The sequence below is a fragment of the Piliocolobus tephrosceles genome, chromosome 4 (genome assembly GCF_002776525.5).
Source record: "Piliocolobus tephrosceles isolate RC106 chromosome 4, ASM277652v3, whole genome shotgun sequence".
Lineage (NCBI taxonomy): Eukaryota > Metazoa > Chordata > Mammalia > Primates > Cercopithecidae > Piliocolobus > Piliocolobus tephrosceles.
In genome coordinates, this window is record NC_045437.1 from 30,778,857 (window position 1) to 30,791,645 (window position 12,789).

Here is a 12,789-nt window from a genome sequence, read left to right on the forward strand (position 1 = left end):
TTAAAGTATAATAAAAAAAAAAAAAAAAAAAAAAAAAAAGAAAGAAATACCGGATCATTAAAGAGCAAGCGTCCAAATAGCTGCTTGGCTTCCTCCAGACTTCCCTCCAAGTAAACAGCTCCTAGATGAAAAACAGAGAATGCCAAAAGAGAGTCTCCATCAACAGTCAAAGAAAAAGACCTATCTCTATAAAAAGCCAAAATGCAAGCCAAAAACCACTCACAGAAAACATACCAACATGTTCAGAAACAATTGTCTTAAAGGTGACATTTTTCCTCTTTTTGCTATGCTTTTTGTTACAAATTAGACTGAAATAATACGAAATTCAATTTACTAAAATCTAAATCTAATATTGTAAGTAAAAGAGGCCAAATATCAACTATCATGAATAGTAAAGGTATAAACCTTACTAAAGGAACAATGCACAAATACTGGACTTTAGTAAAGAAAATGTTCAATTTTATTTCATGTATTTATAGTTTACATTTCAGATCAAATATATATAGATACCTAAGGGAAAAAAAAACGCGATAGACAAAACCTGAGTCTAGATCAATGAAGACATCTGCAAATAAAATATCAGAGGAAGCTTTACCTTTAATTTGGAATAATTAAGCATTGGGCACACACACTGATGAATCATAACCAGGAAGTACTATAGTAACATTTTAACTGGTATCAATTACAATGGAGTAGTCATATTTTCTTGAAATCAAATGTTTACACTTGTCTTCAGAAAGGCTGCTTTTCCATGTAAAATGTTAAGGCACTTAGTTACCAGGGCTTTTGACAACTAAACACATTTATTATTTATTGATAGTTGTAACAATGATAGTCAGAGTACAGTGGTAGTAGCTGTTGTGGTTGGGGAACCACTTAATGTCCTGGGTACCATGCAAAGCATTTCCACATTCTTATCTTCACTAGCATGGGGTACCTCAGTAGGAGGATGTCAGAAAAGACTTAGAGGATTTAAACTTATATTAGTTGATTTGGGGGGACAGCTTAAGGAAGTAGAACTTTGCTCTGGACTGGATGCTGCCAGAATTAGATATTAAGATCATTATGACAACTCTGCAAGGTAAGTGATACTATCTCCATCTCACAATCTCACAGATGGGGAAACTGAGGATCAAAGAGATTAGGTAGCTTGCCAAAGACACAGATCTGATAAATGATGGAACAGGAAAGTGAATCATGTCTGACTGGTTCCGGAGGCAATGGTAACACCAACTGTCAAAAATATTATGTGTATAGAGCAAAGTAATTCCATGCGACAAATTCTTTGAAAATAGACATATTTGTGAAAAACAGACATAGCTGTGAAAAGACTGTGGATAATTATTAAACATTCTCTTGCCACTATCATAAGCATGAAACTACAATGAGAAGCTTTTATATTCATTTCCAAAGGAAGAGGGCAAAAATGATAAGAACAAAGCCCTTTGAAAGCTAAAATGTACTTGATCATTTACCTTAAAAAAAAAAAATCAAATTGTCAATCTACTGTAACATTTCACTGTAAAGCAAACATACTTGCAATCACCAACTAATTAACTCTTCATAACTTTCCTATACCAATGGCTAATTCTGGTTACAGTCAAAAAGAAGCCAAGGAAGTAAAGTGCCTGAGTGAGGAGTGAAATGTCAACATCAGTCTTGCTTCAAGTGAATCAATAACAGTTATACAGACTCAAACCCTGGGTAGGGTTTTAAAAATGTGGTGTTTTCAAGATGTTTAAAACAGAAATATTACAAATAGTTTAATCAAAAGCAAAAATGGAGTCTCTCAGCAACCTAATCTGTTCGTTTATGTATGTGATCCTGACTCAAATCTGGAAAGTAATCCATCTCCATATTAATTCACCTCATTTCAATTCATGAAATACTAAGCATCTACATGACATCAAGACACCAATTCAGGCAGTAAGAATGCAAAAAAAAAAAAAAAAAAAAAGAGGCATGTTCACTGCTCTGAAGGAACTGAATTAACTATAATATATAAGGTGTCATACTAGGAACGTCCTGTGCTTTGGGAACAAGTAATTCTGTCCCAAGTTTCCACACAAAATTTTATGTGCTCTCCAGACTGTTTAGACATGCAAGAAAGTAGACTATGAAGAGAGAAATTACCTATTAATGCTTCAAAACAATTGGCCATTGCATGTCGAAGGTCCGATTCTCTACAAAGGTCAGGCCCGTGAGCATACAGCATAAATCGATCCAGTTCAAGTTTCTACAAAATTCACAATGACAAAACGTAAGAAAGTTTGCCAAAATCTTTTTTTTTTTTTTTTTTTTTGAGATGGAGTCTTGCTCTGTTGCCCGGGCTGGAGTGCAGTGGCCGGATCTCAGCTCACTGCAAGCTCCGCCTCCCGGGTTTACGCCATTCTCCTGCCTCAGCCTCCCGAGTAGCTGGGACTACAGGCGCCCGCCACCTCGCCCGGCTAGTTTTTTTGTATTTTTAGTAGAGACGGGGTTTCACCGTGTTAGCCAGGATGGTCTCGATCTCCTGACCTCGTGATCCGCCCGTCTCGGCCTCCCAAAGTGCTGGGATTACAGGCTTGAGCCACCGCGCCCGGCCCAAAATCTTAACTATAGTAACTCCCCATCTCTTGCAGAGGGTTGGTGTGGAAACAAGATGGGGGCAGGGGAATGGTTACAAATCCATATAAATATATTAAGAGACAGTTTAGTTTAACATGCATTAGAAGTCCTATAAATACAGCTCAGTTTTCACCAACTCAATTCTTTCCCAAACAGGCTTCTACAACCTCCAATAGTTCAAGCCGGGTTCAGAATTGATCAGATCTGAACTTTCCAATTCCAAATTCAGACCAAGCACTAGCCCAGGCTGGAATAAGACTCTGCTACGAGACCATAATCCCCTGGGTTCATCCAATATGCCTATGGAGAGAATTACAAACCTAACACAAACTTCTGAAAGTCAGTTTTACGTCTTTGACTCAAGTGATGTGGTACTGACAATGTCAGCACCATACAAAACAGATTTTTTTTTTTGAGACGGAATCTGGCTCTATCGCCCAGGCTGGAGTGCAGTGGTATGATCTTGGCTCACTGTAACCTCCACTTCCCGGGTTCAAGAGATTCTCCTGCCTCACCCTCTCAAGTAGATGGGACTACAGGCAGCCGCCACCACGCCCAGCTAATTTTTGTATTTTTAGTAGAGACGGGGTTTCACCATGTTTGCCAGGCTGGTCTCAAACTCCTGACCTCAGGTGATCCAGTCACCTCAGCCTCGCAAAGGGCTGGGATTACAGGCGTGAGCCACCACACCTGGCCCAAAATAGATTTTTATGTGGTAGAGTGAGGATCCTCAGAAGACTTCAAAATGCCTTACACTTCTAAATCTTTATTTTTAGTGAGGATTTGGGGACCCTGATATCTCTGCACTTGTGTCCCCCTTATGAGGTTTCCATACTCATCTCTCTGTGGGTTCAGTGAGACCTTCTGAGCAATGAACTGGATTGATCTTAAGGGCTTTGAAAATAGCACTCGTAGTGCTTTGTGTTTCCTTTTCTGATTTGGCCTCAAAAGAGTTTAAAGCCAAATTTGTAGCCCAGTTCTAGGTGTAGGCCTGATGAATATGTCAGTGTGTACTAACTTTACCTCTGGATTCATTTCACTATCTTACTCATAATTTTCCTTTACTTTGATCTCTGTGGCTGCTTATTTCTTATCCCATGGCATTACAACATACAAATCAATTCCAGCCTTTTAGAACTAGACACAATGTGAAAGAATATTTTTTATACAACTCCTGAGATTGAATAAATGGAAATCATAATTCTTTCCATAAAAAAGAGACAAACATTGCATAAATATGCAATAAATCCATTTCCATTACCATGTAATTCAATTCAATAAATACTAAGCAATAACATGCCACATAACATGGAACAAATCACAAGTCAATGAACAGCCTAGGACAATATGAGTTCCACCAGTCCTCAGACAACAGACATAGATTTTGTGTGTCTCAGTATGTATCTTAAATATCCATATTTATTCATAATGGAAAAAGACAAAGACAATAAAAATAAGACATATATGGTGTAGTATTTTGTACTGTTTGAAATCCGTGATTATAAAATATACTCAAATGAGTTTTGACTACCACAAATCCAAGAGCAGAAAATATCTCTTTTTAAAAATTGATCCCAAAGTGCAAGAGTTTATACTAGAATATGTAAATTTCATCTGTTTTACAACTTCACTGGGAAAATCTAATTGTTTGCTATCTCTGGAGCCCTGCTTGCGAGCAGACTGCAAGCCATATTTTATCTTATAAACATCTACTGTATTCTGGAGTGCTGCGATGTGAATTTCCTGACTTCTTCTAGTCTCTACTCTATATCCTTATTTTTTTTCCATGTAGGCATTGGTACAACTTTTTTTTTTTTTTTTTTTTTTTGAGGCCGAGTCTTGCTCTGTCGCCCAGGCTGGAGTGCAATGGCGCGATCTAGGCTCAATGCAAGCTCCACCTCCAAGGTTCACACCATTCTCCTACCTCAGCCTCCGGAGTAGCTGAGAGTAGCTGGGACTACAGGTGCCCGCCACCACGCCCGGCTAATTTTTTTGTATTTTTCAGCAGGGACAAGGTTTCACCATGTTGGCCAGGATGGACTTGATCTCCCGACCTCGTGATCCGCCAGCCTCGGCCTCCCAAAGTGCTGGGATTAAAGGCATGAGCCACCGCGCCTGGCATCAGTACAACTTTTAAAAAGAATAGAGTGGTATACTACTGTTTATATGTTAAAATGTTCATTAGTCTGGAAGGTGACCTAGAGCTTTCATTAGATTCTCAAAGGGGGTCAACAATTCTCCATCAATTCCCTCCTCTCCCAAATGGTTAAGGACTACTGGTCTAGACAGAAGAAAGGTGGGACTGCCACAGGCTTCTGCTGCAGCCAGTGGGTGTTGAGTACTATGGGAATGGCAAGTCTTGGGCTTGGTGGAAGAAGACCACATAGAAATCCCTGAAGGGAGAAACTAGCCACCTCTGTCATTAGTCATGGCTTTGTACAGCACCCAATGGGTTATATAATAGCTTCTGTTTCATGCTACAGCAATTCCCTACACTTCGTAAATATTCTCCCTACAAGTGTTTGAAAAATAATTATGCCATTCCATTACATCCTAAACTAAAAACAATAAGGAAAGGAGTGACAACCTACTTATTAATATGTATTTCCAGTGGCATTTATGTGAATGATCAGGAAGCATTGTGACAATTAAATCAACCAATCACTTAAGCAGTTTTACATAGAGCTGTGAAATTTCATTCACTGTGAGCCTGCCAAAACCAAGTTAGCTTACCTGGTTGCTTACAGGTTTTCATTAAGACATCAGTATTTACTTTCTCAAATGCCACCAAAACCAGTTCAAAGCCTACCACTGTAGCTACAATGATGATGTGATCACATAAAATAAAACTATGTGTTATTGCTAACACATAAGCTAAAATTAACCACATTTTGAATCTAATTAATGCCTTGGCAAGATCAAATTAAGAAACCAGTCATAAACCTAGGATGGGCTTTATCTACTCTTTCTATCAAAATCAAACTTTTATATCAAAATGAAGAAAAGACACAAATTAGGCAAAACCCACAAAAGTTTTTCCAGTGGCTCCTCAGTGTTTGGGGATTTAAGAGCCACCACTCCACCGACTATTAAATAAACCCAAAGGTCTATAAAAATGTAAGGATTTATCACAAGAACATGGGTAGCATCAATAAAAACAGCCCCTACAAAAGTATTAACATCTTTGTGTAATTACTATAAACAAGTATTATGCCTAGCACTTTATAAACGATGTCATTAAAGCTCATAATCTCATTTAATTCTCACAACCAGGCTGTATGCCAAGGGCTAATGTCATTTCCATTTTACCGATGAGTAAGCAGAGGCTTGGAGAAGAGAACAACAATTTGTCAATTTGTCCATGGCCACCTGTTTGTAAAAGAAGGAGTGTGGACTGGAACCCTGATGAGTCAGTGCAAGTGTCCATGTGCTTATCAGCTATGATTTATTATAATAAGACATCATATGGAGATGGAAACATCAAATCAGATCACGTTTATCTGAATTATAAAAAGGTTCTGTTCGTTACTGAGCTAAGTCAATGAGGCTAGGGGAACAGCCTAAGCCCTAAATCTTAATAGGATTTGTGATTTGGGGGATTCTCAAAGGTGTATAAAGTACCCCTAGTGGATAAAAAATGGTCTGTAATCTTCTGTTCAAAACTATCATTTGGCTTGTTAACGTAAATTAAAAACAAATGTACTACAGAAATATTGCACAAAGGGAAAATACAGCATATTTCATTTCTTTTGCTTTGTTCCCATGTTCCTTTTCCTCAAATGTTTAACTCTGTTCATGCACATCGGTCAAATTTTTCTTCATCTGTTCTCAAGTTACCTCACTGTGGAGTTAATTAGCTGCTGGTGAAACTCACAAAGGTAACAAAACTAGTAAGACTGGATCCTTAAAACTCAACAAAAAATACTTCCTGGTCTGTAAAATATTAACACCCCTAATATATCCTAAAGAGTTACTTATTCAAATGCAAAATTATGCATAGGCCGCAGAAGAGCACGTCAAACATAACTACAAATGCTGCAGATGTTTTCTGTACCTTTGCTAGCATGGCAAGGTGCTGATTCTGAACAATGGCAGTTCGATAGGTTGCTAATCCTCCTTCTTCCAGACTAGGAAACAAATAGTACAAATGGACACTACAAAAAAAAAAAAAAAAGAAGAAGAAGTACATGAATAAATACGCATCACAACAGTCTGTGGCTCTGAGTCACAGAAACAGGGCTGGCACACAATATCTGTGCAATGGATATCAGCTGAATCAAACTAAAGGATCTGATTAAAGTCTTTGAAAGTTAAATGGTAAGAACAATGTATCTGAATGTGCTTAAACCTAGAAGGCACCACTCTCTCATATTTTCACATTTATTTCTGTTAAAAGGTTTCTCTGAAATCTGTTCTCTGATGACAACAAAGAGCAGAATAATCAATTACACACTCTAAGAGCAAACACATTTAATACTAAAACTTGGGAGTGAAACAAATGCTTTTCCTTGGGCTATGTGTGGCCCCTGGAGAGAAGAGTCCCTTCTCCTGATTATGTCCATCTTGTGAAAAGAAATAACCTAAAGAGAATAAAAACAGCTCAAGAGAATTCCAAAAGAAGCATGTATTGTCTCCCTTTAAAAGAGAAATTGTGTCAGTATAGAAAAGCAACACACACTTTCCTGCCCCTATTCCGTTTCTTTTTTTTTGAGACAGAGTCTCACTCTGTAACCCAGGCTAAAGTATTGTGACACAATCTCAGCTCAATGCAACCTCCGCCTCTCAGGTTCAAGAGATTCTCCTGCCTCAGCCTCCCAGGTAGCTGGGACTACAGGCACACACCACCACACCTGGCTAATTTTTGTATTTTTAGTAGAGATGGGATTTCGCCATGTTGGCCAGGCTGGTCTTGAACTCCTGGCCTCAAGTGATCCACCCGCCTTGGCCTCCCAAAGTGCTGGGATTATAGGCGTGAGTCAGCGTGCCTGGCGTCCTACCCCTACTTTCAAATTAAGGATCATAAAACACTTCTGGAGAGAAACACACACACACACACACACACAAATCTGGTCATTAAAATTACTTGTAAGCTTTACTTCCCTTGAGATCAGAAAGAGTAAGAAAGGGATCAAAGACAAATCCTAGAAGTTGAAATGACATTTTAAAATATCATCCCTTTCTTTACAAATTGAATATAAGCTCTGAAGCATCTAGACCAAGACAAGCTGATCTCTTGTGGCTGTAAGCAACTTTAACATATACTTGACAGGACAGAGACACCAGCCTTTCATCATGTAATCTCACTCATTACAGCATCAGTGAGTGCGAGCTGTCAGGGCAAGAGCCACAGACATGTGGCTTTTGAGCTCTACAAAACAGATAAAATACATGGTGTATCAATGCCTTATTTGGCTAATTACAAAGAAAGCAATGTAATAAGTGTGTTACCTATAAAATGTAATTATTGAGGAACTGTAAAAAACAAAAAAGCCTAATTACCTGGTCAGAAATTCAACAACAGCATCACCCAGGAATTCCAGCCGCTCATTGTGGTTAATCCTACAATGGGAATTAAGAAGATTACTTAACTTAGCATACTAACACTCCCCCCGACCCCCCGCAAGAAAAGAGCACATGAGGGTTAGCTCCTTTAGCAATCAAACCACCTTCCCTATTCCTCATAATTAAGAGCACAGACCACCATCTTAGCCCAGAGGCACCTGGCACCTGCCTCATGGGAAGGAGGGGGTCATTCCTTCACACCACGTGGGTCAGGCTTTCTACCAGGGGGCTTCCTTCCCCTGGGAACTAGACTTAAAGCATCCAGAGCCTTCAAAGTGGTATCTCACTAACAATCGTGAGTATTTCCTTACTACTATCAGGTAGAAGACAGAAAGAAGAACACTTTCAGTGGATTTTCTGACCACTGAAAAATTCGTTTTGATACAATGTCCTAAAGCCAGTTCCGCATCACTCCAACTCTAAACTCAACCCAGCATCTGAAGTCCTTCAAAATAAGTGTAATCTACGTTTTCAGCCTCATTACCCACTCCTATCCTATCCTATCTACTCATTGGGCCCTGCTCCAAAACCCCTGCCATTCTCTGAAAGAGGCATCACCTAAGACACTCAGTGTGCCTCTTCAGGCCAAGCTCCCTGCCACCCCAGAGCCTTCTACTCTCTCCCATACAATGAGCCATGCTGAAAATCTACTCACCCCTCAAGGCCCAGCAAAAATGTTATCTTCTTTATGAAGCCCTGCCCAATGCCCCTCATCAAAATTAATACTTCCCCCTCAGTGCACAGATTACACTTTATTTACACTTTAATTATATGATGAAGTCGTATCTCACAGGCTGTTATTTTCTCATGTTCGCATACAAGGCTGAAAGGACCAAGAAGGTGGCCCATGGAAAACCTCCTCCTGCGTCTCAGTGAAGCCAATGGAGCACCTCCTCTCAGTACTAACGTGCTTCTCTCACTGCCCCTTTGTGGGAGCACAGACATGACATGAAGTGATTTAGGTTTTCAACAGGCCACACTGGCTGCTGCTGTGTAGACACAGAGTGCAGGACACAGAAGCACCGAGGGGAGGTTGCAGCAGATGCAAGGAGACTTTCCCACATGGGAGGCTTAGGCTGGGGAGGTCCCAGTGGAGACAAGGGAAACAGTCACATTTGGGATCTATTTTGGAGAAACAGCTGAAAAGAATTGTTGATAGCTGGAGTTGGGATTTGGAAGCTAAGTGAAAGAAAAGAATGAAGGTCAATGGCTAGGCTTTAGCTTAAGTAGCCTGTGAGAAGTGGTGCCATTTACTGTGGAGGGGAGAACCAAAAGGAAAGCAGGTTTGGGATAAAAGCAAGAGGTGCATTTTGGACATGTTAACTTTCAAGTGCCCATCAAATATCCAAATGGAGAGATCCAGTAGAGTGCTAGATACTAACCTTCTGCTCATGGGCTAGGACAAAGTTGCTAATGAATCTTTAGGGTTGGTCAATGTTAGACAGAATTTCAGGTGATGAATCATATGACACCACTTGAGAGGATGCAGCCAGAGGGAAAAAAAGGTGCCAGGAATGAACCTAGGGAGTGCTGAAGTTGAGAAGTCAAGCAGGAGGGAAGCCAGAAAAGGAGACCTGGCCAGGGAGGTAGGAGGAAAAGGAAGTCAGTATGCTCTCCTCAAGGACAGCATGTTATCCTCCAGCCATAGGGAAGAATGTGTTTCAAGAGGGAAGTGGTGAGCCATGCCCAATGTTGCTTACACTCAAGTCACATGAGAACAGACCACTGATTCAGTCCTGTGAAGTCACTGAGGCCCTTGATAGGCTATATGTGAAGTGGTGGAGACAAACCTGCTTGTGACTACAGTAAGCTGGAGAAATAATAAGTTGTATGGAATTGTATAGTAGCCCTCCCATACCCATGGTTTCACATCCCACAGTTTCAGTTACCCCTGGCAAACCACAGTCTGAAAACATTAAGTGGAAAATTTCAGAAACAAACAATTCATAAGTTTTAAATTGCATGCTGTTCTTCACCACATGGTAAAATCTTGTGCTGTCCCACCCTATCCCACCTGGGATAATCCCTTTTTCTAGTATCTCTATGCTATCACTTAATAGCCATGTGGGCTACCAGATCGACTGTCATAGTATCTCAGTGCCTATTCAAGTCATCCTTATTTTACTTAATAATGGTCCCAAAGCACAAGAGTCATGATGCTGGCATACTGTTATTTACTTACTTTTTACTTTTATTTTAGGTTCAGGGGTACATGGGCAGGTTTGTTACATAGGTAAGCTGCACGTCATGGGGTTTGGCATACAGAAGGCATGTTGTTATAACTCTTCTATTTTATTATTGTTGCTGTTCATCTCTTACTGTGCCTAATTTATAATTTAAACTTCATTATAGGTATGTATGTGTAGGAAAAAACATAGTACGTATAGGGTTATGTACTATCTTTGGTTTCATGCATTCACTAGAGGCCTTGGAAGGATAAGGGGGGATGACTAAATATGAGGAAGAACCTGAATGTCTAATTCAAGGCTGGTTGCTGAAAGAGAAAATATGAGTCTGGGGATGTACACGGGGAGAAAAACCAAAGGGATGCACTGAGGAGGGAAGGAGGACACATAGAGTCCCTGGGGTCTGAGCAAAGACAGCAAAGGACAGGCTTGGGCATGAGCAGAAGCTGGCCTCACTAACTACAGGGGCTTTCTTAAATCTCTCTGACACCAAACCACATCTCCCCAAAACACTCAATAGCTGCCTGTCGACTCTCAACCCATCTGGCTTTCAAGGCCATTCTTTGTCTAGTTTCATCATACCCACCCCTTTTATCTACTTTTAACAGCAACTTTCAACTCCATGTTGATCAACCTGCACAACTATACCATGCACATACCATCCCCTCTCCTTTCCCTGCTACCTCTCCCAAATCGCACTCATTCCTACAGCCAACTGGGAGGCCGACCCTAAGTACTGGAGCTTCCAGGGGTGTGGGCTAACTCCCACCATCCCACCCCCATTCCCACAAAACTTAAACACCTACCACTCCATTTACAACAAAATTAGATCATATCTGTATTATTCTGTTTCATGTGTGCCAGTTTAATTTCCATATATAATAGATGTTTCCATATATAGTTTCCATATATAGTAGAAAATTTAAAATATTTGTAAATTATTCTTAGCTACCAAATCATCTACTTAGAAATTTAAGCACAACTGCTATCATTTCACTTACCGCATTAGACCGCATTAGTAAGTTTATTCTTCTACCCTACTATTCCCCCACATTTTGGAATTTTACAGGACATAAAAGGTAATAGGAAAAATCTGGTAAGTTGTGAACAATGAATAAGTGATTCTGAACCCTCCTTTCAATTTATGGCCTTTAATTTATGTGAAAACATCATTCTGGAAAGCAATTATAGGTCAAGCATCCATAATCCAAAATCGAAAGTGTTCCAAAATTTGAAACTCTTAAGTGTCAATATGATGCCACAAGTGGAAAGCTCCACACCTGACCTTATGTGACAGGCTGCAATAAAAACTTTGTCTATACAAAAGTATTAATAATATTGTATAAAATTACCTTCAGGCTATGTTAGTCTAAACCCATCTGGTTTTCAAGGCCATTTCAAGGCCATCTTATATATATTTCATATATATAAAATATGTATGAAATATAAGTGAATTTCAGTTATAATTGGGTCCCATCCCCAAGATATCTCACTATGTATATGCAAATATCCCAAAATCCAAAAAACTCTGAAACACTGCTGGTCCCAAGCATTTTGGATAAGGGATACTCAACTGTAATAGCCAATAATGGGAAATGAAAAAGAGAGACAGAGAAGGAGAAAATACATTCATATCTAGCTGACAAATCCATAATCTCATAATTCAGTTAAAAAAAAGGGGGGGTGCAGGCCAGGTGTGGCTCATGCCTGTAATCCTAGCACTTTGGGAGGCTGAGATGGGAGATTGCTTGAGGCCAGATGTTCAAGACCAGCCTAGGCAATAAAGAAAGACCTTGTCTGTACAAAAAGTAAAAAAATTAGCCAGGTGCAGTGGCATGTTCCTGTCATCTCAGCTACTCTGGAGGCTGAGGCGGGAGGATCGCTTGAGCCTGAGAGGTCGAAGCTGCAGTGAGTTATGATTATACCACTGCACTCCAGCCTGGGTGACAGTGGGAGACCATGTCTCAAAAAAAAAAAAAAAACAAACCAGTAGGTCCTAAAACAAACTTTTCTTACTTTTACCAAATATATACTAGACTTTAAAGCACTTTTTTTTGTTGCTACTCCACTAGCCAAGAGTGACTCAAAAGTTCCACAGTGGAGTATAACACAATATATTAACAAGAAAAAAATTCAAAACTTTTCAATACTGAGATTTTGCTTTCTGTCAAATGTACCAGAACTTCAAAAGCATCTGCCATCATTCTTGGAGAAAGCATCAAGGAATAGAGGCATGATTTAATGGTAAAACGATGTTAACTCCTAAGTCTTCCTGCAATTTCAAGAAACCTATTAAGCTACTGTCCTGGGTAAGGATAGAAATAAGAAAGAAATAGTGAGTTTTAAAAAATAAATTCTTTTTCATGAGCCAGTAAAATAAAAATGCATTTTCTGTGGCACAGGCTTTATCTTCTTCCTAATAGCGCAAAGTACT

General features: G+C 39.6%; 1 protein-coding gene across 7 annotated transcripts in view; it reads right to left on the bottom strand.

The window, feature by feature from the left end:
- Window positions 1-12,789, bottom strand: part of DROSHA (drosha ribonuclease III) — a 138,270-nt gene that overhangs the window by 31,655 nt on the left and 93,826 nt on the right. For all 7 annotated transcript variants that reach the window (XR_003309741.1, XM_026455971.2, XM_026455976.1 and 4 more), the window contains 4 exons: window positions 8,107-8,166; window positions 6,662-6,761; window positions 2,134-2,236; window positions 51-121 (listed from right to left, as the gene is read on the bottom strand). Coding sequence is in view for 6 of the 7 variants with exons in the window: in XM_026455971.2 (XP_026311756.1) it covers window positions 51-121; window positions 2,134-2,236; window positions 6,662-6,761; window positions 8,107-8,166 (334 nt within the window). In the remaining variant the exon portion in view is untranslated. The remainder of the gene's footprint in view (window positions 1-50; window positions 122-2,133; window positions 2,237-6,661; window positions 6,762-8,106; window positions 8,167-12,789) is intronic.